The 26972-nt window shown below is 48.9% G+C and overlaps 1 protein-coding gene across 1 annotated transcript; it reads left to right on the forward strand.

Moving 5' to 3' along the window:
- The first annotated feature begins 14415 nt into the window (after positions 1-14415).
- C1QL2 (complement C1q like 2) lies at positions 14416-15383 on the forward strand. The gene is made up of 2 exons (XM_085227994.1): positions 14416-15054; positions 15204-15383. The coding sequence occupies exons 1-2, from the start codon at positions 14416-14418 to the stop codon at positions 15381-15383; spliced, it is 819 nt and encodes a 272-aa protein (XP_085084120.1).
- The last annotated feature ends 11589 nt before the right edge of the window (positions 15384-26972 follow it).

Genomic DNA, 26972 nt, shown 5'->3' on the forward strand with positions numbered 1-26972 from the left:
CATCATTTCCAGGCAGCTCCTTGCCTACAGTGTCGGGGTTGGTTCATTATCTCTATGGGTGAATTGCAATGCATGGCTTGGACCACAGTGTTCTAACCAGCTCAATCTATGGCAGGATCCCCATGCCCAGGACAGCACATTGCTGCTCCTTGCCTGGAGCGGAACCTTGATTCATCTCCACTTTCATAGATAAAAGCCTGAATTAATTAAAGAAAAGAATAGAAATCACTTTGATTTCCAGAACACCAGAACCTCCTAATTATCAGAGCTTCCACAAGTGCCACAGTAATGAATGGGCTGTTCTTCCCACACAGACTCGGTTTTTGCAGAGATTTACACAATGTACCCAAATTTCCTGCTCCCTGTGCAGTGTGGTGGCTCAGAGTATGGGTCTGACTCTGGGTGCATCCTTGTGTACCACCAAAGTGATGTTTGATTCTCCCATGGATTTCTTATTGGAAATCTGGGATCCCTGATGGCAGTAAACTATGGACAGCATCTGCTCTCCTATTAAACTCTGCTTATTCAAAATAATAAAAGTGGGGTCTTTGTTTCTTTGCCTTCTGGTCTTTTGGTCTTTGAAATGCATATGGGAGATGCTTCTAGTTTTTTTGTCATAGTCAGATTTTCCCTGAGCACCCGAGGGTAGGACCTGGCTGTGGGGATCTCTGGGGGCTGTAGAGTGATGTATGGTTGCAGGAGATGTGGAGCTGATGTGGGATGGTGGCTGTGCTCCTGTGCTGTCTGTCATGGAGTACCCCAAAGAAAAGGGTTTCTTAAGAACAAGTACACATGGTCCAGAGCTGCTCTGCAGCTCAACTGCAGGTGCTGTGATGCATTCAGCATGCAGTGCTTTATATATTGGACACCTGAGGTCAGGAGCATCATCTTGCCTGAAGTCTATCACTACTGGTAACCAATGGTTCAAATCATACTTTACATAAGACACTTCCATTTATCATCTAGAAAGGCAAAGAGCAACATCAGTGTCTTTCCATAGAGGCAGCCAGCTCGTATCTTATCCCTTATACATCCTTGGCCAACAAAACGAGTCTGGGGACTTGCCTGGGACTCCTCAAGAAGCAGCAGGACACGTCTTCTCCTTTGGTGTTGGTGCCACGTTGGGTCAGACAAGCTTGTCTGGTGGAAAAGGTGTTCCACCTCCAAACACCTCCAGTGTAGCAGCCATTCCATACGTGTGGATGCCATGGGTGGGATGTGCTATTGCTCTGGTAGCAGGGAAAGGAAGTGCTGTTGTTCAGCAGCACATCACCAGGCCAAAAGAAAACTGGAAAAAAAAAAAAAAAAAAGGGAAGTGAGAGGAACAAATGCAGAATTTGTCTGTATTAGCAATGCAGGGAAGCATAGGAAGTTAAGAAGATCACAGACAATTGAATTTAATTGAAAAAGAAGATTAAATAAAGTGAGACTTGAATTTGAAGAGCTAATTTGGATTAAAGAAACAAGCTGATTGCCTGGAGAAAGAAATTGGAGGATGAAAATCATATTATTTTGTATCTGGGTTCTAGTTCTGTTTATATCAGGACAGTAAAAAAAAAAAAAAAATAGAGTAACAGCTACTCAAAGTGATTTCCCATTGAAATTATAATCTTTTTGGAAGAGGGTCACAAACCATAGGGAAATGGGGTGCTGATACGATCTGGTAAGTTTAGGGAAGATTTAGCCCATGTAAAGGAAAATGGGAGAGCTTCATAAAGTGCTTTTGTGTTCCCAGCATCATTGCTGCTGAGAGAAGGACATTAATTTGTCCAAAAAGTGTCAGAATTGGGTGTTCTGGTGCAGCAGGCTGGGGCTGGGGTCTCCGTGCTGTGCATGGCGCAGATGATGCTGGCAGCTTGTGCATCAGCTACTGAAAGCACAGTTGATAAGGGAATAGTTTTAGGGAAAATGAATAGTTCTTATTCATAGCACAAATGAAATATACATATATACAGCACAAATATGAAATGTAAGGGCTTATCTTAAAGTGCTTCCCTTCTCCAGGTTTCCTAATTTCCCCTTGGCAGCTTCATCCTTTTCTATCGCAAATCCACTGACCTGTGCCTTCCTCCCAGTGGCTCAGGCTGTGTCTCTAGCTGGCCACGAGGCCATGGGCATGTCCCCATCTACTCATCCTCATTCCTATCCCCATCCCCGTCCGCATCCCCATCCCATCCTCATCCCATTCCCATTCCCATCCCCATCCCCATGCCTGTCTCCATCCCCATCCCTGTCCCCATCCCCATCCCTTTGCCCCTCAGGAGGCAGAACAGTGTCCCGTGGTGTTCAGGGGAGAGAGACTTTGGGAGCGCTTGAGCTGGGGCTGGGGAGGACAGACCCTATGCCCTAAGGACCATGATCTGCTCCGATATTGTGAGCGGTTTGCAGAGCAAAATCCAGCTGTGATTTCATTAAGGAGGCTCTCGCTCCTTGTGCTCAATATTTAATTTAACAGGAGTGTGTGTGTTGGGTTCAGGGTGTTGATTAACCATGACTCTGAGATAGAAGGAAATTACTAATATGGGAAAGTGCAGTCAGTATTTCATGGCGAAGAGTAATTGAGCTAACAGTTGACATATGGAGTTGTGTGGGCAAACTAATTAAATTTTACATCTTCCCGAGCATTTGTGAGTTTTATAAGCATTTGATTTATATATTAATTAAACCTTGGAGTGAAATAAAGAGGACATGACTATTTATACCGCAAATGCGTCCATCAAGGGGAAGTGCTTTGAGGTATTTACAGGCAGACAGCAAAACTCCTCAGTGAGTCTCTGGCTGTAGACAGTGGAAGCAAAGGAGCCAACACAGAACATCCCACCTGTGTCCCAGTTGTGTGCCAGCTGTGTGCCAGCCACGTCCCCATCATGCCCCACCATATCCCAGCCATGTACCAACCATCCCTGCCACATCCCACCTGCCCTTTGGGGCTGGTCCAGTGGTGCTGAGCATCCCTCACCATGCCAGGTAGTGTGGCTTTGGGCATCACAAACCCTAACAGGGAGGCATTAAATCCCAGCTGCACTTGAATTGTAGAATCTTTAAGGTTGGAAAAGTCCAGTAAGATCATTCAGTCCAACCTTACCCCATCCCCGCCATGCCCACTAACCATGTCCCCCAATGCTACATCTACAGGTTTCTTGAACACCTCCAGGGGTGATGACTTCACTTCAGCTTGGGGATGCCCTAATGGAGGGGAATGCCTGAAGTTATGAGTTTGCATTCCAGGATCTCAGATGAAGGATAATTTCTGCAAATGGTATTTGGATACAATGACAGTGAGAGTCCCAAACCCTCAGCCCTAATTTTCTTTCAGTCTGTTGGTACACACCCCATAGCTGACACTTCACTGCTCTTCCAACCTTGGTGATTCTATGAAGTGGGCATGCGTCCATCTCTGGTCTGTTCATGAGCCTGGGCTGAAACTGGGGCTGTCCAGGGGCTGCTGACTGTGCTGCCTTGTGCTGGGAGCCTTTCTGGTGTAGGAATGCTATTTATTTTTCAGGTCTGCGTGCTGGGATGATCTGCCTCCAGGACCATTCCTGCTGCTCTGCAAGGGACATTTCTGCACCCTTGCTGCCCTGTGTCCCTCGTGGGTCATCTGCAGTGGCTGGGATGCACAAACACTCTGATCCTGGGCTTAGAAACCCAGCCTCCAGCAGTGCAGGCATGGGGTCATGGCATATCACTCACAGCTGCTTCTGCATCCCAGCAATCTGCTGATGCTAAAAAATGAATCTACCCCTAATATTTCCTTATTATTGATGGGTTATTTTAGCTATTTGTGATGTCTGCAATGACAGAGGATTCAGAAGGCATTTGATTTTGGTAGGAAAGTGGGATTATAGCTAAAACATGAATCTTAAAAGTCCCATAAATTTAGTAAACTATTCATAACAGCAACACAGCCAGTATTCAGATCCATCAGTGCCATGAAATGGATGGTAGTGGTGTTTTCGGAGTCATGCTGTGTGCCACCTCACTGTCCCACCTACACTCCAGAGACTCCATCAATCTTGTGGTGGCCAATGCCTCCCGCTCGCAGTGGCAGTGATGAATGCCGTGACCCCTGGAGAGGAAGGATCACAGCGGCTCAGTGCTTGTGTGCAGGGTAAATTACAGGCTGGGGAGTGAGAGGTGCTGGGACTGATTGGAATTAAGTAAGGAGGGAGAAGACCTGGATGTGATGTGAAGGTATTCGTTGGGCATGGGAACCTTATGGGAAATCCAAACTACCCAGAAGCATGGGAAACATGGGTTTTGCTGCCCATACAAACTTAGAGGAGATCAGGGGCTGATCCCCCAGCAGTGACCTAATTATCTCTAATGAAGTGGCTGACAGCAGTTACAACACGGATCAGGGAACTGGGCAACCTTGGGATGAGCATACATCAGTTGAGGACAGCGTCCCCCTGGTTGGACAGGGCGGTGTCACCTTGCTGCACAGGAGCCCAAAAGCACTCAGCAGCAAGCACAAAAACGTTGTCACCTCAGTCCAGCCTGGCTATTAATATACCAGTAACAACTTACAGCTCTGCACTGCATTACATTTCATTGGTGCTTTAGTTACAACGCTCAAGTACAGCGTGCCATCAATTTGTGCACTCCCCGTCTACAAATCAATGTAGCTAATACAATGCAGCTAAACACATCTTCTGTTCAGTGAGCTCTCTGCTTTGCTAGCAGTGCCAATACCTTAAGCCTAGAAACACATCTAACACAATGAATTTTAATTTCATATAACGCTAGGACTTTGCATGTCATTAAACCCGAGTGCTAGGGCACAGTGCTTTGGAAATGGCAGTGTTATGGAGTGGACAGATCTCGAGGCAGATCTAAGCAGGTGCTGCTGGAGTACCAGAAATCCTCCTCCACGGTTCTGTGGTCGATGGGGACTTTGCCTGATGTCACGGGCGGAATCAATAACAAACCTGGGGGATTCAATCCACGGAGCATCCATCCCTGCACCCTGCAAATGTGCCCTCTGCTCGGGTCATGCCTGAGCTCCAGGTCGCTATTGATATTGTGGAGAGCCACAACAATCTTCAGGAAATTTGTGATCCAGCCCTGGCATATTTGACAGATAACACTCGAAATACAAATGTCAAAACGCATTTAGATTTTCCCCTTTCCTAACTAGCCCTGGAGAAAATGCAAACCCTTCTTGACAGAATCAGTTCAGGAGCCTCCTCTAAGCCAGGCCCTGAGTGTTGGGAGAATCTGCCTCTTAAAGCCATATAGATCCACTGCTGTGGTACAAAAAACAGTCTTCACCCTGAGGCAGAATTGCTTAAGAAAATCCTGACGTGATTAGACACCACTCTCTTCTGAGAAAAAGTAAGTACACAATTAAAGGATAACTGAGATGCTGCATAAACTTGGCAGTGTTGAAACAACTTGATATTGCGGTCCCCAAATGCCAGTTTGGCAGGAGGGCACAGGGAAGTACCTGAATACTTGGATACAGCCCCAGTAGGTGCTATCCCATAAGCACAATGTGATACCCCAGTGCTGCACAGGGCATAGGTAGGCTCTGGTGTGGTGAGGTTCCCAAACACAGCCTGAACCTTTGCCATTTGGGACGTGGCTGAGTGCACAAACCCGAAGATCCTTTTTTTTTTTCTTTTTTCTTTCTTTTTTTTTTTCCCACCGTGTGATTAAATATTGCTTTCAGCCAACATCGATTTGCTTTGAAAGGAAGTTTTGGTGGAGTAAAGAGTAAATTAAATATTGTTTTCAAATATCTCTAATACAGAATGATGTCAGAATTAGTCCTTTTACCATCCTAAATAATATGGACTGCGATGTCTACAGTTGAGATTTCTGAAGGATTTTCGTGATGAGATTCTAGTTTTCACTTGATGATGACTTTGTCAAACATTAGTGCTTCGAAGATTTCCATCTCGTGGCTGATGTGTACAGATGGTCACATAGATTTGCTCATATGTACCAATGCAAATTTTCAGCTGAAATAAAGCAGTTACACTTGGGAATAATTTTATAGAAAAGCAGATGATTTTTCTATATTAGAGAAATTGTTTTGGGTGGAAGAAGCACCACACTTTGGAGTGAAGCTCTAATTTGATAGCTGAGCTCTCCAAGGCCCTATTTCAAAAGTTGGATTGAGTGAAGTTCTGAGTCCTGGTAAATCTCAGTCACACTGCTGAGCACCAGGAGGACTCAGAGGACACAGCAGTGCCAGGATGGGATCTGGGGATGTGAGGGAACCCAGGTGGAGCTGGAAACGGAGAGAAGGGAGGACAGGAAGAATGAAACAGAGCTCAAGTGGGGAAAATGACACCAGAACCAAAAAAAAAAAAAAAAAAAAGAAGCAGAAATACTGGTGAAGGTGAGGAGATAGTCCACAACGTGGTGTAGGACAGTCCTCAGTCCTCCAAAAGACTGGCGCTGACCTTGAGTCTCTTGTCAGAGAAAGCTTGGGACAGGGACTCCCTCTAGGGGCTGCACAAGGACGGCTTCATGCTGGCCGCCACCTGGAGTGGCCGCATCTCCAAGCCCCTTCCTGCTCATTGCCCCCACCCTGTGCTTTCCCTTGCCCATGAGGTGAGGGCTGTTCCTTGCCAGGGAGCATTTGAAGTCCTTTGTGTCACCCTTTGAGACGGCGGTAGCACTGGTTTGTGCAGGAAGTTGAGAAGTGTGTGATGAGTGAATGAAGAAGGGAGAGCAAAAAAGATGGCTGCGGATGGCTGGATGGTTCAGGACCTTCCTGAGCCTCCTCATCGTCACTGTGGGAGGTCACTGTGAGGATGCACAGGAGATATACCCATCTCTGGAGAAGCAGTAGGATTTGGTGTTGTGTTTTGCCTGCCTGGGGGATGCGGGCTGGGAACTGGAGGAGCCCCGTTTTCTCTCTGCCAAATGTGTGGTAGGAGTTGAATCAGATGACCTTTAACCCTTCCAACTCAAACAATTCTATGATTCTGTGACATTGGGGAGAAGCAGATGGGTGGAGTGACGACATCTGAAAGGTGTCCAGCAAGATTTGCTGGAGTTTACTTATTGAGCCCCTACATTTAATAACCCCCCACGAGTCCTGGGGTTGTTTTAAGGTTGCATTCATGAGTGTATGGCAGAAGCTGAGATGCTTCAGTGATATAGCTGTGGAAAACTACAGGATGACATTGTGTGGGTTGTAGGTAAGGTTATAAGATGTGTGGATGGATGAAGAATGTAAAAGAGGTTGAATGGGGCCCAATCAAAAAAAAATCATTTTACTCCTGATGTAAACCAGAGCAGAATAAGGCCATGTAGGTCTATAAATAGCAAGAGATAGAGTCCAACTAAATCTATAGCATTTTCTCTGGCATTCATTTTGCATAAACTAAGACATTTCTGTAAATAAGTAGAAAACTTATTAAGCCTTACAAAGGTTAGACTGTTTCCAGTGGATTTTATGTCTGTTGCATAAATCCTCTCAGGTAACTCCATACTCTGTACAGAGATAATTTTTTTACACTGTATGTTCAATTAACACTCTCATGCCATATGTGCCATATATTAAAGTGGGCAGCCGCCTGCACTCCCCAGAAATCAGTGGCATTCAATTTTACTTCCTGATTCAGTCAGCATGAGCCCACTTGGGCCTCTGGGCACCTGTGTGCAAACACACGAGGCCAAGCAGCAGACCATTGCTGTCTGCAGAAGGGAGATGTTCATGTCAAGGCATTTTCATGGCACCGAGGTCCCCATGTCATCCATTTCATACTGAATGCCTCAGGCATTACCCGGAATATTTCTGCTGCTCATGGGATATATTCTCTGTAAGTGTTAACGTTTGCACTAACAAGCCAGTGTTCAAAGAATTACCCTGGTTTCCAGATATTCTGAATGTCCTCTGAACTGCTGGAAGGAAGATGGTCCATTTTATGGTAATAAACAGTAATTATAAATACACTTCAATAGAAAATGAAGCTGTGATTAATTGCAAACACTTAGCATTTATAAGCAGCATTCACTGGTGCTAAGTCTTGGTTCACATTTTGCTGTCCCAAGTGCCATGCAAACTGAGCTGAGCCTGAAAGTGCTCCTCCTTGTGCCTCTGCACATCACAGCTCTGCACAATAAGATCGAGTTTCATTGCTCACCACAACCAGTGCCATGATTTAGCACTTTTTATAATGGGCTTACTTGGCAGGGACAGTACAAAATGTACACATTTTCAGTTCCTGTGCCTTGCAGACTCGAAGTTGATGTCTTTTACACATTCACTTCACATAACTATATCCTTGCCATTTTTCCTTCCTTTGGACCGAGCTCTTGGCTCTCAGACAATTCCTGCAGACCCTGTAGCAGTTGTGTCACCACAAGATGTGTCATTCATACTGGAAGCAGTCAGGTTTGAAAACCAAAGAACCGCCTGACTTGCATCCTAGGTGGCACAGACAGCGAGTGAGCAGGCAGTGAGGGGCATGCAGACAGATGATGTCCTTTAGCCTCCAGCAAGGCTTAATGTGGTTAAGTCGAGATGCAGCTATGACACTTGATGATGCCAGGAATCCGATACTCCACTTGTTTGCAGCTCCACGGGAAGAAGTGGTTGCCTTGTTTTGTGATAAAAGGGGTTTGAAGAGTGAATGCTTTCCTTTTCCTGAACGTTTCAACGTAAAGTTCAACATGGAAGGAGCTGGCATTTTTGTATTTTTTTTTATGACACGGTTGTGAAGCACTGGCACAGATTGCCCAGAGAGGCAGTGGATATCCCATACCTGGAGACGCTTGAGGTCAGGTTGGACGAGCCTCTCAGCACCTGATGGAGCTGTAGGTGTCCCTGTTCATTGCAGGGGAGTTGGACCAGGTGGCCTATGGGGGTTCCTTCCAACTCAAACGATTCTATGAAAACACCAGCAATGAAGGAAAGTGGAGTGGTCTGAGGTTACCCAGTTTCATAAGGACAGGAAAGCAAAGTAGCAGCTGTCAAGTGTGTGAAAGTCTGCCACGAGAAGGAAGGGAATCACCGGTGCTGTCTCTCCATAATAGATAAGACAAGGAATTAGAGGTTGAGCTGCAGTGGGGAAATTAAAATCAAACATTGTGAAATGGTTTTTTGGGGGAGGACAGATGGTTTGGGGAAGTTGTGGAGTTTCCATCCCTGCAGAGATTCCCATGTGTTAGTCATTGATTATACCCACAGCAGTGATAGCTTGGAGTACTCACCTCTAGAGATGTCAGTGACCTTCTGCTGCCGTGAATTACAAAAGGGATGCCTTGTAGGCAAGGCAGGAGTGAAAAATCAGGCCCATGTATAGATCTTGGGCACAACCATCTCTCAGAAGCACATCCGAACCTAGGAGTTTGCTTCCAATTAGTCTTGTTGCTGTCTTTTTTGGAGAAATAGTGTCATTGCTATCACTAGTGCATTGAGGACACGTTTTCAAAAGGACTGGGGGTGTTATTTGAAGTCAGACCTGTAGCATTAATCCTTGTGTTGATGAAAATACATAGCCAGACATCCGCGAGGTTACCTTTCCTGCCTAACACGAGCTGAACTTGATGGATTTAATACTTGTTTCAGCCACAGCATGTTCACAAGTCTCAGCAGGCCCTGGACCTACCACGTAACTTGAACACTTCTGGTTCAGAGAAGCACATTAACTCACCCCAGGCTTATTTTCCACACCACGCAGGGCATGGAGGATGCTCACTGCCCTTGGAGCAAGGTGACCAGCCGCTCCTTCTGTCATTGCCTCTCCTTCTTCCTCGCCTCTGTGGTCTGCAATTGGCTCCGTTCACTCAATGAGAGATGGCTGGAGGTGAGCACTTTAGGAGGGCTCTCCTCCTCCTTCCACCTGTTTTTCATTCCTTGACTCACTGGCTTTAAGCTGGAAGCAGTGACGTGACAGCTGAGTCATGGGCGCGCCACCTGGATGCTGTCAGCATCAATCTCTCTTATAAGGATCATAGAGGAGCAAAACAGAAAAGATCGTTTGAGCTTTGCATCCATCTTCCTGCCAGCGGGGACGGAGCCCCGCAGTGCAGTCACTGGCTCTGCCCAACCTCGCCCTCTGAACCCCAAGCGCTGCAGCCTCCACTGCTCTCCCCCAGGAAACACACCACAATCTAATAAGCCTCATTGCTGAGGAGATCTCTGCTTTTCCATGGTTGTGGTTTAGTCTACGTTTGGCTTTTGTGAACAAAGAACTTCCTGCTGATATCCACACAGGAGATTTGTATTTTTCTTTCCCGGCGAAAGAATTCACTCAAGTGCAAAACTGGAGCTAAAATGTTTTGTTTGTGTTTTGTGTAACAGTTTTAGGAGTCTCCCTGCTGCATTGTTGTACAAAGCAGATGAAAAAAAGATGCAGTCCTATGCCCTGGAGAGCTTACACTTCTCATTTAAGTGAGATGCAGTGACTGAGAGTGACAAGTAATGAGATGGCAGGACACAAGTCATACGAGAAAGGTCAGAATGCTTATAAATAAAGCCCATTGTCATGCTTTTAATTTGTTCATTTTGGATCAATCATCATTGGTCACTACATATGTTGGGACAATTTTACCACATTTTAATCAGACCTTCTGTAAGTCTTACGGAGCCATCTTTGTCAATCTTTCTCTTGGGTTAACCAGGCTTTTTCAAAAATAACCACCTCTGTTAGCCTGGTTATTGATGCCTGAGCATCCCAAAGGCACGTGTCCCAACATGCTTAGCTTTGGCTCTTCAACCCTCACATCTCCCTCTTTATGCTACCTGATTAACAGAGGGATGCATTTAAATTTTGAGGGATGTATGGTAAAAGTTGATCATGGCTGCAGAACGCGATGCCACAGATGTCCGCTCAATGCCATCTGTCACACCTGCGGATTTGGCTATTATTCCTTCCTAATTTTATTCTTTGTCTTGAGGGGATGAATTCTCTCTGGTACCTGGCTGCAGGTTTAGTTGACTCCCAGAGGGAAGCCCAAATGCACTTCAGAAGTGTTTATAATGTTTGTCTTTCATCCTGGTTAAACCAGCTGCCCTTGCACATCAAATCCCCGCAGCAATTTTTCCCTTCACAGAATAGAAATAATTAGCCTAATTGTTGGGTGTGGAAACATTGCTAAATGAAGATAAGGGATATGCATAACGGGACTGATTTTAGCTCTCCGACCTTCCAGCCTCCCCATTCCCTCTTCAGAAGTCACAGAGGCTTGAGGCATTGCAGAGGGCTCATGAGACAAATGGTGGCGCTCAGCAGGAGACTTTGCCAAGGGTTTGGTCTCATCCACACTGACCAAATGTGCACATGTTACATTCAGAAGGCACGGGAAAGATCTCTGCCTCCTGCTAGATATCCAAATTCCCTGATATCCAACTGCCTGCTAAAATGTCAGTCTTCACCACTTGGAGTTAATCCGATGTTTACCAGAAATGTGCTTTCATCATTTGTATGTCGTACGGAAGGCCCCAGCTCAATTACAGAAACAGATGCTTGGTTGTATCGCCAGTGCGGAGTTATCCCAGCAGTTACACTGGAAAAGCATTAGTTATCCAAGGAGACAAATTGAACAAGACAAATCTAGGGCCAACCTGCTTCTCCTCAAGCAGTTTGTGAGAGCATGCTGAGAAGCAGAGGGTTGGGGAAGGAGGGCTGTATTCACCCTCACTCTGAGAGTCTGCTCTGGGAATGGGTACCAGGAGCTCCCATAAGGGTTCCTCCACATTCAGTGCAGCACCATGCTGCTGCCAGAAACCCCAGGGTGGGTCAAAACCAAGAGAGTGATGTTCGTGGGGATAGTGGCAGGTGATAGATAAGCTTACTTATGTCATCAAGTGGAAACAATTAGTATCTTCGTATTCTATATGCTGTGAGTGGAAATCAAATCATACACACCTAGTTTTAGTGAGATCTGAGTACTTCAGCATAAGGAGTGCATACGTTATGTGTTACCAGCTATTGCATGCACAAAGTTTCAGATAGTTTATTCCATCAGTGATAACCTGTGAGTCTTGTGATATGAGAAAGGGGAAGAATGAAGCACTTCGGGGGGTCAGATGGCAATGTCACCCAAAACTTTCATCAATTGTGGCCGAAGAAAGCCACACAAAGCCAGCTGCTGGGGTGAGGACATGGACCCAATGAAGCAGCAGCTCTGGGTGAAAAACTGGATCTCCAGATCAGAGTGCTTTAACCCAGAGCCCCAGATACGTCACAGCATGGGATTGGTGGCAGCAGCCACCTCACCACCACAGGGCTACCTTGGGGGCATCTGCTGCATTAGGGCTGAAACACGGATCTCCTGGAGACAATGCTGAAATCACTCTGTTTACCTTAAAGCAATCTGACGGAGGGATTAACGAGGCGCTCCATTCCTCTCACTGCATTACAGAGCAGCGATTAAATTATTCCTAACCAAAACTGCTGGAATCGGACACCTCAGAGCCAATATCTCCATAATCTCCTCCGCTTGCTTGTTCGAGCGCTTAACTTCCCTTATTAAGAACTGTTCTGCTGGAAGTTGGAGCACACTTCTGTTTCTGCCCGTGCTGATCCGCGGGCACAGCAGACGTTGCTCTACAAATTACTGCAGCTTTGCAGAGGGACCTGTGAGCTCCGCTCGGAATAAAGTTCCCAGCACTGGCCACCTCATTAGAGGAGGGAGCCGATGGAAACGGGGAAGTTGCACCAGAGCCCAAATAATACAGGCACTTAATTATTCAGAAAAAGGTTTAGCAAAGCGACGGTGTGGCGGCTGCCTTTGGAAAACAGGAGATTAGAGATGTGGTGAGGGCAGCAGAGAGCGGGGGGATAGAGAGGACTCACGTACACAGGGAGAGCTGAGCTGGTGACAAATTCCTGAACAAAAGGGAAATTAGCGGACGTGTAAGTAGGGATGATCAACAAAGTGGCATCATTTATTTGCGGATGTATTTGTATTTAATGCAGCTAATATATGGAAAATTACACTAGGGCTGAAACAGGAACAGTCATTAGAAATCACATTACAAGGCTTTGGACAAGTTACACGTTACAAGGCTTTGGATAATAACACTGCAGGATGCAACTGTTAATTCAGAAGAGAGGAAGAGGATTTACAGCTTTGCCTCTTGAAACACTCAGTGGCATTGTGCTGAGTAACAGACACACTTACTCCAGTGTGACTACCAGTATGGCATACGGGGAAGGCTTTGCATTTATGGGATTATTTCCCCTCCCGGCTTTACATACATAGACATAAAAGATTCAGACAGTTCTGGAGGGCCCAGGCTGAATCCTGACCCCAGCAGCAGCGCAGCAAAACCTGAGTGATTCCAGGATAACACCGGAGCGAGTGAGAGATGCGATCCTCAGGTGCATGCCTGCTGGGAGAGCCCTGCTGTCCCCTCTTTAACTCCAAGGAGAGTCCACAGAAGAGTCCCAGGTCTGTGTTCAGCTGTGCAGTACCCATTCTGAAATCCCCCCATCTCCCACCCAAGTGCAGAGATCTCCCTGGACCTCGCACAGTCCCTGTGCCCTCATCTCAGCCCCGCTGCTGAGCACAGTGTATACTCCGGGGGCAGATCCTTGGAGGAATGCAACGGTGCGAGAGCTCCGGCTGCACTACCACCGCTTAACCAGAACATCCAAGGCAACGATTTATGGGACGGGGGGAGGAATAAAAAAATAAAAATCCCACGAGCGCTTGGTTTGGAACCAACACACAGAGGGAAACCCACACAACGTGAATTCTGTGGAAGGTATTTCCTCGCAACGCCGCTCTCCCACCTGGCAGCCAGGGGGGGTGGGGGGACTGAGCTGGAAGGGGCGTGCGGTGCCGCCGCGCTTCTCTCCGCGCGGCTCTGCGCGGCCGCGGCCGGACGGGAGGAGCAGCGGGAGCCGAGGGGACGATGTCACCGCGCGTAAGACGGCCGCTTGTTGGATGCGCCTGAGAATCCCCGAATCGCGCCGCGAGGGGCGGGCGGGACGGGACTGGACGGGACGGGACGGACGAGAGAGGGATCCGGGGGGGATCGAGGTGGGCATCGGGAAGCGTCCCGCCGCTCCTCCCCTGCCTCGGCCCGCCCCACGCGGGAGCAGCTGACCGCACGCGGCCCCGGCGAGAAGCGCTGCCCCGCAGGTGGGTCCGCTCCGCTCCCCCCCGCACGTCGGGGCGGCGACGAGGGGCGGCCGTTCCGCGACGCCCTCGCTCCGGCCCTGCCCCGCCGGGCGCCCCGGGCTCCGCGCCCCCTCGGAAGGAACGGAGCGGAGCGGAGCGGGGCGGCGGCTCTCGGAATGGCGGGGCGAGCGGGCTGAGCGGGGAGGCGCCGGCGGCGGGGGGCTCACCGCCTTCTCACGCCGTCCCCCCCCGCAGGGAGCGGCCGGCCCCCGCGCCACCATTACCTCGCACGGAGGCAAGGAGGACCTGCTCGCTCTCGCCGCCCGGCTCTGGCAGCGGAGGAGGCGGCTGCTGGCCGCCGCCGGGCTCGCCCTGGCCATGGCCGTCGCTCTGCTCGTCGCCGTGCCCCTGCTGCTGCTGCAGGCGCCCGCCGAGAGCGGTGCCCACTACGAGATGATGGGCACCTGCCGCATGATCTGCGACCCCTACAGCGGCGCCCGTCCGCCCGGCCCCGGCAGCACCGCCGCCGTGGAGGCCCTGCAGGACCTGGGGGCCAACCCCCCGCCTCCCTTCGCGCAGGGACCCAAGGGGGAGCCGGGCCGGCCGGGCAAGCCGGGACCCCGCGGCCCCCCCGGGGAGCCGGGCCCGCCGGGCCCTCGGGGGCCGCCGGGGGAGCGGGGGGACGCGGGGAAGCCGGGGCTGCCCGGGCTACCGCTGGTGGGGACGGGCGGCGGCGGCAGCGGTGGAGGAGCGGCGGCGGGCGGCGAGGCGGCGGGCGGGCTGAGCGCTGCCTTCGGGGGGCCGCGCATCGCCTTCTACGTGGGGCTGAAGAGTCCCCACGAGGGCTACGAGGTACTCAAGTTCGACGACGTGGTGACCAACCTGGGCAATCACTACGAGCCGGCCAGCGGCAAGTTCACCTGCCAGGTGCGCGGGATCTACTTCTTCACCTACCACATCCTCATGCGGGGCGGCGACGGAACCAGCATGTGGGCCGACCTCTGCAAGAACGGGCAGGTGGGTGCTCGCGTCCCGGCCCCGCCGCGCTCTCACCGAGCGGCCCCCGCCGTCGGGGCCGACGCGCACTGACGACCGCGATCGCGGGGAGGGGGAAGCGGGCGGGGAGCGGTGTGGGCACGGACGGGGCTGACAGGACTGTGCTGCAGGTGCGGGCCAGCGCCATCGCGCAAGACGCCGACCAGAACTACGACTATGCCAGCAACAGCGTGGTGCTGCACCTGGATTCCGGCGACGAGGTGTACGTCAAGCTGGACGGAGGCAAGGCGCACGGGGGCAACAACAATAAGTACAGCACTTTCTCTGGCTTTCTTTTATACCCCGATTAAAGCGCGGTGAGCGACGTGGCCCAGCCGATCCCGCGTTTCCCCTCTGACTCCCGTTGTGCCGCGGTTCCCTGCTGCTCTCCGCGGGTCACTTCAGCTTCGTTATCGGTTTCTATGTTTTTCTTTTTTTCTTTTCCCGTGGAAACAAAATACACGTGAACAACGCGACCCCTCCCTGGCTGCCCCCTTTCCCTGACCCCTGTCCTCATGTCAGTGTTCTGTGTCACACCAGGAACCTGGAGCCAGAAACCCAAGCGGTTCCTGTGCTGTATCAGAGATTCAGAGTTCAGCCTGTGCCATACACAGCATTTGAACTGCTCGATTATTTTTTTTTGGTCAGTGAATATTAACTACAATGATGAATTTTCAGATGGATTATTCATGATGTGGCACTGGACCATATTTTTTCATCTGCTGTTCATTTGTATGGGGTCAAATGTAAAGTTTTCGGTGCAATGCGATGCTCGTGTGAATGATGATGTCACTAACGTCAAACCTGTTCCTGTCTGCAAAAGAATTCAGTCATTGACCACACTCACCAAAATATCACATTAAATTATGTTTTTAGACAATGGCTTCTTGCTGTGTGTCTCTTCTGGTGCTGCAGAGGAGCTCTGTGCTAGTGGCAGGGGGGTGGGAGGTGTTGCTTCAGCCCTTTAGGTTTGCAGTGACATTAAAAGTTTGGATGGGACACCTTATCTAGGTCATGATTGGGGCTTAAGAGGTCTGGGAAGAAGCAGGAAGAGGAAAAAGCCCTTTGCCTTTATGTGGTTTTGTAAAGAAGGCACAGCATCAGCAAGGGGTGGAGGTGGGTGTGCAGAGTGGATCCCCTGAACATCCACGGGGCAGAGCCTGACCCAAAGGTGCTGAAGAACACAAAAATAATTTTGTCAGCAGTGAGAGAAAGCTGTGTTCCAGCACTGTGCCAGACAAGTGCAAAAGTGTGTGGGGACAGAGGTGAGCCCCTACAGCTCAGTGCAGATGGGCTGAGCTCCAGCTGGCAGTCGGCTCCAGGACAGGGACAAGAGAAGCTCAATGGGACCCAATTCACACCACTTACATTTGTGAGTCCCAGGCACAGAGTGTTTTTTGTAAAGGTGTGTGATGGTGTGCGTAGCCCTGAGCTCTTCCATGAGCAATGGGTGAACTGCTCTGTTTGGGTAAAATGCGATTTCTTGACTGCGAGGGAGTTAATTGAGTTACAGAAGCTGGTTCCCTGTTTGCCCTCACTTTCACCAACTGCAGCATCCCCGTGCAGACTCACATCTGGGATGGGCTCACTGCAGCCCCACACTGGGCAGCCCAGCGATGGCTGTGCTCTCACAGTCCCCTATCAGCCCTTGGTGGGATGCGCCCCCTCGTTGGCTGCACAGAGGGCCACAGCATGCCCTGTTCCAGGAGGGGAGAGGCAGTTCCTGCCTTCATCCCATCCTCCAGCCTTGTCCAAGGGGAGCAGAGTTCATAACTGGGTACATGCGTTCAACAATTATCAATCTCCAACGCCTTGTCGATTTGTACCATTTAGAATATGATTAAAAGCAGTGTCTCAGACCCAAATGAAGTATAATTGCTATGGATCCCCAATTCCCTCCGGATCTGTAATCCTTTTTGACTATTCCTCCCCCCCTCTCTCGACGAAATGGAGCTTAGACACAAAGCCCTCGGTTTAAATTTCAAAAAATTAAAATTGACATGCAGCAGCATTAGCAGGAGCCAGGAGGAATTCTAAGGAGGTGCCTGGGCTCCGCTTTATCCTTTGCATTAAGAAGCAATTTGTACTTCTAACAAAGACCCAACTGTTCCCCCTTGGCAAAAGGGCAATGAAGATGCCTTGCAAGGGAATTGCTGTTCACAATACTTAAACAAATTTGAATCTTAGATTTTTAAATCTGTATTCCCCGGTGGAGCCCGCTCCTTGCAATTCTAATGCGGGGCTGGTGGTGTGTGCCTGCCAAGGTGTCAGCAGCTAAGCAGATGATGGATTGATGAGGCAATGGGAAGACACAGGCTCATGGTGGCGGTTTGCCCCGACAGTGATCTATGTATCTGCACATTATCAATGTCATGAGGAGCCTCGAACCACCCTCACTAGATGTCTCATTTTCCACTTATCTCTTATGTACTAATTATCGGGCTGGATTATTCCCTGGGATAGAAACAAAAAAAATGCTCCTTGCCACTCCACTGACAGTTTACACAATCGATGGAAGGATCATCTCCTGGCTGCTCATGTGTTTTTCTGCTCCTCTCCTCCTGGCAGAGCTCTGAGATGGCGCTGGGGGGTGTGGGAGCTGTTCCCACCATGGCTGTTGGGACAGAGTCCTCCTGGGGGCACCTTGGGGTGCAGGTTGGTTTTTTTGTTTGTTTGTTTGTTTGTTTTCCAGCTTCACCCATAGAATTATAGAATCATTATGGCTGGAAAAGACCTGCAAGGTCACCTGGTTCAGCCCCAACCCATCCCCACCATGCCCACTGGCTACATCCCTCAGTGCCACATCTCCACAGTTCTTGAACACCTCCAGGGACATTGACTCCCTCATCTCCCTGGGCAGCTGCTCCAGTGCCTCAACACTCCTCCTGAGAAGAATTTTTTTCTTCATATCCTACCTGAACCTCCCTGGCATAACTTGGGGCCCTTACCTCTCATTTTGTAACCAGCTGCGTACTCAAAATAATGATAAAAGCAGTTCAGATAATATTAAAAAAAGTAGGTATCTGTGCTCTCACAGCAAGGCATTGCAGCAACAAATCCTGGATCTTTGTGCCCCTGGAGGGAATCCCCCTGCCCATGGGCTGGGGAAGGGAAGATTTCTCAAGATTCCTTCTCAATCCTCCTCCTCCTCTTGCAGAGCAGAGTGGGAGAGCCCCTGACCCGGCTCCTCTTTCCTCCCATTTGCTGGTGCTGCTTTTTGTGCCTTCTGCCTTTACACACACATGTACTGAGCCACGCATTGCTCTCAGGCTTCCCACTGTTGGAACTCACCGTGGCCATTTTTCTCGGTAATTTAATGCTTGCTCATCTCCTTGCTTATCTCCTTCAGGGTTTCCAGTGCCTGATGGGCTCAATCTGTGAGCGCACAAAGCAGGGAGGCTGGGTTTGTTGAGCCCTTGCACAGCCTCTTTCTTTTCACACATTAAAGAAGCCTGTGTAGGACTAATACAAAACAGCATGTAAATCTATTTATTATGTTCCTATTAAATACCTTTTTTCAGTAACACGTGACATTTTTTCCCCTTACTCTTATTGGATTGAACTCTGGGAAGAATTCCAGCTAAGATCCCATGTCTCTGTATTGTCTCTGGGATAAAGGAGCCTGTCAGAAGGAAATAAAGACTAACTGCATCTTCACTGACTTTGAGGCTCCAAAGGGTTTGGGCCTTTTTGCTGTATGAAGATGGGGAAGATTGATGATGGGAGATGAATGGCAGGCATGTGGGCACTGGCACAGTGGTGGGAGCCTCCTCTGGGGCTGTTCCATGTCTGAGCTCCAAGATGTGCAGCTTGATGGAAAGCTATGGCTTATGTGCCAACAGGCTCCACTTCTCTCAGCTAGATCTGTTCCTCTAGGCTAGGGCTATGCTGATTCAGATTTGTGTTCCTTGGTCACCTCTCAGTTTTCCCTGGAAGTCACCACACTCCCCTCGCGAGCATCACGAGCCAGAGGAACTAACACATGGCTCTATCCTGATCCTCTCGGGCAGTTTGTTTGTCACTGGCCATCAAGGCATTGTGAGGTGGCCAGCAGAGGGCAATGCTGGTTGCCTGCAAACACCCTGTGTGATTTGTTAGCCTAGTCTTGAATACCTATTGTAATGCCCCATCTGGAGTACTGTGTCCTGTCCTCCCAGCACAGGAGGGACGAGGGGCTGTTGGAGCAGAGAAGAACCGGAAAGATGATCACAGGGCTGGAGCAGGCTCCTTTCCTATAAAGAGAGGAGAAGGGAGGTGGGCTTCTTTAGCTTGGAGAAGAGAAAGCTCAATGGAGATCTCATTGTGGCCTCTTAGTATTGAGGGGAGCTTACAAACAGGAGAAAAACTTTTTTTTTTTGTTTAATTATCTCATAGTGATAGGACAAGGGGAAATGGCTTTGAGCTAAAAAGCAAGAGATTTAGGTTAGATGTGGGGAAGAAACCACTCATAGGGTGGTGAGGCACTGGCACAGGCTGCCCAGAGAGCTGTGGGTTGGTGCCCCATCCCTAGAGGTGCTCAAAGTTGGGTTGGATGGGGCCTCGGGCAGCCTAAGCTAGTGAGTGGCTAGATGGAAAGGCAATGGCAGATAACCAGTTTTAAATTACTCAAAAAAGGATGATGGTCACAATCCAGTTAAAGAAAGATTTACTTACCCATCCCAAGGATCAGCACTTACCAAATACTCCAAAAGGAGAGATCTCCAAGTAGACACCCTTACTCTGTGGCAGCCAGCCCTTAAATGAGGCTTAGGAAGGGGTGGAACCTGGCTCCATCCCTTCTGGTTGCACAGGTGGAAGCAATTCACCTGTGCTCCCAGGGCTGGCTGCGTCCCTTCACCAGTGCTCCATCATTGGTTCAGGCCCTGACTTAGCAATTCCCATACAGTGGCAAACCAGAGCAGGAGGTTGGACTGAGTGGGCTTTAAGGTCTCTTCTAACCCAACCATTCTATGATTCTCTGATTGTATTTTCTCCCTCCATGTTCAGGCTAGAGCCTTTGGGTTCTTAAGGTCACATCCTGAAGGAGCTGACTGCTGCAGTGCCCTGTGTAGTGTGGTTCTGGAGGAACTGTGCATTATGGTTATAGACAAATGCTTGTCTTCTCCGAGTTCTTCCAATTACGAGACACCCTGGATTAACCATTACCCTGTGCAGCACAGCTCTGCAGATTTTTTTTGCAGGGGCTGGTGACATATCTCTCTCTATTTCATTTGCTCCTTTTCTGTGCTTTTTAGCATTGGCTAGGTCAGAACCAGAAAAGACCCGTCTGATCCCTGTGATCTGCTGCCCTGCTAATGCAGGATTATTTCCTCCAGTGCACTGTGAGCACGGTGACATGGGAGCATGGCTCGCCTGCAGCACTGGCTGTGTTCCTCGTGGGGAGGGGACACATGCACCATCCTGCCTCCTCTTTTTGCTCGCAGCTGCCAGATCATGTCCAGAAAAGCAAATAAAAAAAATTATAAAAATTATCCAGTTTTGAATGCAGCTGAAATGTTTCCTTGTTGGCATTTCTCATTGTCAACAAATTGCTCATTGCCTGAGTGTTGGGTTGTGATTGCCATCCCAAAGAGGAGAGATCTGCCTCTGAGGAGGGAGGGAAGCATGCTTGGGAGGATAACGTGTTTGAAGACGTGAGCTCCTCTCTGAGCAGCCTTTATGAACAATGAGTCTTTGTCCGATCTTAGTTTGAGGATGCAATATTGATGGTATGATAATGCAGAAAATGTTTTAACTCCTTGGGGAAGGAGCTGCTCTTCAGGTATTGTCCTGATCTTCCCTCATTACAGATTGTTTCTTCTGAAATGCTGCATTAATGGTGCTGTGCTGCAGCATGCCAATGTGTGAGGTGGTGGGGATCAGATCCTAGTGGGGTTCCCTCTGTTTTGTTTTGGTGTACAGTTGAATTCCTTGAAGTTTTCTTCTCCTTCTCCCGGCACCTTATTTTCCATGCATCTTTCCTTCCTGGGCTCTGGGAGCCCAAGGCACGAATTCTGCTTCCAGGTACATCAATCCAACCATTCTCAAGCTGAATTTTGCTTTGTCCTTTGGTGCATGTAGCCACATACGGTGCAAAAGCAGTGTTCCTGATAGGCAGTATTTGGGGCTGGCCATAATGAATCTCACCCTTTGTACCCAGAGATAGAAATGGTCCATTTTGTGTCCTTGCCCAGTAAGTGTCACTATGTAAACACCTCACAGGGAAAACACTGTCAGCATCTGCGAGAGGGTCAAGCAGCTCCTTTTGCCAGGCTCTAGCAATCCTCCTTCAGAGAGGTATCAAATATTTGCAGAGCTCAACCCCTCTGAGTCCCCACTGAGCGCTCACTGCAGCCAAGAGCTTGGAGCTGTGGCAGACTTCAGCATTCCCTTTCAGAAGGCTGAACGTCCTGGAGGAGTGACACTGCTGCACTTTGTCAATTGTATGAAGATGAAACTTGAACTTTATTACAGCTGAAACACTAATCAAGTCAATAAATCCCTTTGTCATTTTTGGGGGGGTTGGGGGGAGGGGAGTGGTATTTGCAACTAATCGATGCCAGCAACTCCATAACTCACATTGCACAGTGTTATTACACATTGGCAGTGTGCACCATAAAGCCTCCAAAAGACACCACTCTGGTCCCAGTCACCGTGCTGCACCTGCTCTACCACTGCCTCGGCTGTTGGCACGGGATGAGAAGACCGTGAAGAAGTGTGTCACTGCTGAGGTTATGTTTGCACATTGCATTGCTTTGAGGACTAAGGTGGCAGAGAGGAAAGGTACACCAGCTGAGCCTGAAAAAATACTTCAGCTCAAATCTTTTCCAGCATCTTTCCCTAAAGTGGCAGTGCTGGAGGTCATTGTATGAAATTGTTGCTTCTTGGTCTCAAATCACTTGAGAATGAGATTTTGTTGCCATTTTACTCATCATTAGTGAGCTTCCCCATGTCTGAAAGAGCTGTACTCCCTCAGAGGCAGGACCCAAGGGAAGGCATGCAGCTGGTGGGCCACGTCTTCCATGGGGTTGACCTGATCCCCATTAGAGCTAATGGGCAGGCTCTCAGGGCTTTAATGGGGCAGGTCAAGGCTAGGTTTAATCTTTGGCTGGGATTTTATGGTGGTAGTGGTTTTTGTTACTGTTCTCAGTTCTCATGAAGTTATTTGATTCGGTCCTGGCATAATCAATAGGCCTTTGTATTGATGTACATGCTCCTTGAAGCAGGCAGAGCAGAGCATGGGATGGATGTGCTTTTACTCCAGAATAGCACAAATCAGATAAATAGCTGTTGAAGTAATTTGTGGTTGGTGTTTTCTGGGAACTGCAATTCAAATTTCCTCTTCCCTTTCCTGCTACCATCCTTCTAACTCTCCATCCCTCACCTCCCTACCCCCCCCAAAACAAACAAACAAAAAACAACAAAACACTAAAAAAGAGACAGGGAGAGAGAGGTAAAACTGAAGAAATGGCAAACTAGTGCAATCCGCATATCCTGGTCCTTGTGCTTTTCTAGGTGTTCAGTGAAAGAAAGGCTTTGGAATTTAAAAAAGAAAGGGGAGAACGTGTTTTGGGTTGCTTTGTTTTTTTTTCCCCCCAGTTCAGCCAAGATGATGAAAGAAAAAATTACCTGTATGTGCTCACATGCAGGGATGGCACTGGGACGGGTGACAGGGAGAAAGACATGGGGTTGGGGCATGGGATTCTGTGCTCCTGGGTGAGGCTGGGAGACAGCCTGGGGCTGGGGCAGCTCTGCCTGGAGTGCTGCCATGGAGGCATCACCAATACTTCTGGGAGATTGCAGAGCATGAAATTGCCTTTGGGAACTGTAACCCACATCTGCACTGAGCCTGCTGGGATGGGAATGACTCTTTCTGAGCCTGAGCAGGTGACTTTCTACTTGTTTTTTCTGCAGGAATTGGTCTGCTTCCCAGACTACATGTAGTGTTGGTGCCTTGCGGCTTTCTTGGCTTTCTCCTTCTCCCTCCTCTTACAACTCTATGCAGAAAAGTGTTCTGTGAGCCCAGGCCCGCAGAGCAATGCCAGTCACCAGTGTGACTACAGTGCTACAGCTCCTATGGGCTAAGCCTGTCTGAAATAGGGAACTGAAAGCACCTTCACCCTAAATAACCACACTGGGGATTTGCATTTTTGGTGCAGTTTCAGACATCCAGGAGCAGCTGAGGGGTGTGACCTCATGGAGCAGCACTGTTTCAGTGGGTGCTGAAGTGGCCATAGAGATGGTGTATGGGCAGTGCCCTGGCAGAACCCCATAGACAGCAAAAGCAGTTTGTGTGATCTGTTGGTTAAAATGATTTTAATTCAGACCAATACGAGCCTGTTCCTCACTGCATGGAGCAAGGAGGGAGAGAAAAGACACGGATTTGATGCTGTGTTTTTAGCCTTGTGATTCTCAAGTTCTGCTGCAGGGTGGAGAATCACCTGCTGATAGCAATCCTCTGGGTAAAGTGTTTTTTGAAATATTCCCAGTAGGCTTTTGGCCAGCTAAACTGAAACAGAAAAACACCCACCCCTCTGTTCAGTGTTATCCTTCATGTTGGGTATCTCAGGTGCAATTTCATCCTTGATCTCACCCCAAAATTAGAAGGATAACAAGTACATCAAGGGTGAAGCGAACCAGCATGATCCAGAGGGATCAGAGCACTGGGGTCTGTGACCTGCAAGAAACCAGGGCTGAAAGTAGATATTACTGTCTGCAAAGAGCACTGATGAGCACGGATGGGGATGGTGAGAGGGGTACAACAAGCAGCGCCTGTTAATGAGCTCATGCCCCATGTTTGCGTGGTGCTCCATGCAGGCAGTGACCATGCATGATGGTTTCACGCCGGCTGCTGCTCCAGAGAAAATCTGCGCTGCCTCAGACAGCAGCCTGGGGAGGGATGATGCATGGCCAGCATGAGAACAAATATCGTTGTGTTATCTCCTACGTCTTTCACTACCTGCATCTGAATGTTAATTGTTGCTTGGCTGCGAAACGCAGTGTGGTTCTCTACCATCAGAGAAGCTGGTGAGGTGGTGGGAAAAATTATGAAGAATAAATGGTGCTAAGCAATGTGAATGTTCTTAATGCACATCTCTCTGTGATATGGAAGATGCAGAGCAGGGGAGGATACAGAACAGAGATCACACATCCACTGGCCGGGTGTGCACTCAGTCCCTTACCAAGCACTGACATATTTACAATGAGATACAGAACCAGCAGCAGCGAGTGCTAGAGCTAAGTCATAATTAAACACCTCCACATTGTTTATATGACACAAATACATTTTGAAGATGTTATTTAGTGGTTTTTGTCATCATCTGACTACTGGAGAAAGCAAACAAATTTGGCAAGTACTAAAAAATGATACGGAGGGAGAACAGAGAAGCTTTAAGAATTACTTCTTGGCTCAGCCCTGGTGGGGAAGGACAGGGGTGGTCAGTTCCTCCAGCATTTGGCAAAGCCTTGGCAGGGTTGGGCGGCATGGGGACTAACTATTTAACATATCTCCTGCTGGAATTTTGCAATGGATTATCCTTATGTTGGCCTGAGCCTTATAGATCTTATGGATGTCCTAGGGCTCAACTCAAACAGAGTGTTTTGGACATGCAGGGAGACTTTTGGCCTTATCTATTCTGGATCAGATTTTGGTTTTTGCCTCTTCTCTAACCAATGGCAAAACAAAGTCATGTCCTCTCTGGAGAAGTAGAGATGTTTCAAGGGGAAAAATCATCTTATTTCAAATAAAGTTGCGGTGGATTGGTGGTAGAGCTGCCTCCAGCTCTTGGTGACATGAGCAGATGTCAAAGTGAGGGGATGTGGACTGTGCTGGCACCTGCCAGAGTGGGAGGTGCCTCTCTCTGTGACATGTTTTGCTCTCAAATTCAACCTCATGACAAAAACAAGGAGAAAAAATTCAGCTCCAGTGCTGCAAGCCCTGGGCAAGACTCAAAATGGCTGAACAACTCGTGGCAGCCAGCTCCAAACCTCCCTGCCTCCTCCAGCAAGGAGGAACCCAACCCTGTCGGTCACCACTCCTGTACCTCTGGGGTGCTGTATTGGAGCTGACCTGGGACATCCTCAGTGTTTTACCACTTGGAACAATAGCCTTGGGCAGGGTCATGTTTATTACTTCTAGATTCTTGAAGTTCTGGGCTGGAGGAAAGATCTTCAGAGTCCTGTTGGTAGAAACTTGCAAAACCAGAGCCTGCGAGATGTCCCCGGTTGGAAGGAGCTGAGGAGCAGAGCGCTGAGAACAGCATCCAGCTGGCAGCCTGATGTGACAATGGTACCCTTGGTGCTGGGAGCATCGTCCTTGCCTATGGAGACAAGAGGAAAAGAAGCGGTCGCTGCCGGCAGTGGGTTGGAGATGCCGGCTGGAGTTAAGTCTGGCTTGATGGCTCCTGACGGCAGCAGGAGGGAAGCCAGGGGGTGATTTAACTGTGCCCTGGCCATTGTTGTGTTGGCTTCTGCGTGCTTGTGAATGCGCTGTGAGAGACACTCATGTCACAACTCCCAGTGGGGCAATCTGCTGACCACAGGGGACTTCCCTACACTGCAGCTTTGCTTCAGTATTTACTTACACGTTGACACGTGTTTAATAAGCTGAAGCTGAGGTGGGCAAGACTAAACCCCACCACAGGAGTGTTGGCGTGTCTTTTTTCTGGGTGTGCAAAACTCCTGTAGGAGACTGCATGGGGCTCAGCAAGGCTCATGGACTGGGAACAGCCCAGTCTGGCCACGGGAAATTATCCAAGGGTGAGGTGACCCCAGAGCCACCCTGAGTTAACATCTTGGGCAAAAACCTGGTACCGACTTGAGTCACTTTATCTATTCTGCATGGAAGAACTTGATTTTTCCCAGGAATTACAACTGAGGAATGGGCAATGACAGCTAACCACTTAAAAAAACCATAATGGATTTTTCAGTGGTGGTGTGGATTTATTTTTCAGCTTTCTCTGACAAATGGTATGGGGGTGCTGAACTTGATGTCTGTCCAGAGAGGTAAAGAGGTGAGAGAATCATTCTGTTATTTTTAAAGGCAGGATATGCAAACAATATAAATATTTATTAAGAAACTTTGTTTATTCCAGGGTTGTAGCAAAGAAAGACACTTATGGTGTTTGTCCTCTTTGCAATATCTTATTCCTCATTTGTGATTTTTGATTGCATATTTTATTTCCCTTTGTGAAGACAATTGTAACCAGAATAGCTTAAAAAAGAAAAGTGGCACTCACTCAGCGGCTGATGCAGTGGTAATATCATTTCTGCTTTTCAGATTCCCCCTCTGTGATAAAGGCAGCAGCATCCCCCCCTGCCCCAGGCTGACAGCAGCAGTTTTCTTGCCAGATTTCTCCCTCCCACCCCTCCTTCCTTCCCCCCAGGAAAAAAGACAGGGAAGTTGTACCTTACAATGAGACCAGTAAACCCACTAGATCTCTGCAGAGGAGCAGCTTACTTTGTTCATTTCAGATTAAAGCGACATCAGGAAGAAGAAAAGCCAACACAGACCCATTAGAGCAGAGCAGAAGGACTCGGCAGCAGCTCCTGCACTGGGTTGGTGGTGTCCCACCCTGACCACCTCTCCTGACCTCCAGAGGTGTTTTCTCATTATTAAAGATGAAAAAGTGGCCAAGCATCCCAGACAGAAGACAAGTGCCATGCATATCTCTGGTATAAATAGTCTGGCTGTGCAATCTTTTGCCCAAAATGCTGATGGGAGGGAGTTTTTACATTAATTCAACATGTCAGCTTTTCCACAAGCCATCTCTCCAAGCAGGGACCCCAGTGTGCTCAGCTCTGCCTCTGTCAGCAGCACTCTGCTGATAGAACTGGTCAAGGGCTGCTTGTGGCTGGTCAGAGGACACGAAGGCTCCTCTGAAGGGTGAATCAGCCCCTTCTGTGGCCCAGGCTGTGGTCTG

This window comes from Meleagris gallopavo, chromosome 7, assembly GCF_905368555.1.
Source record: "Meleagris gallopavo chromosome 7, MGAL_WU_HG_1.1, whole genome shotgun sequence".
Taxonomy (NCBI): Eukaryota; Metazoa; Chordata; class Aves; order Galliformes; family Phasianidae; genus Meleagris; species Meleagris gallopavo.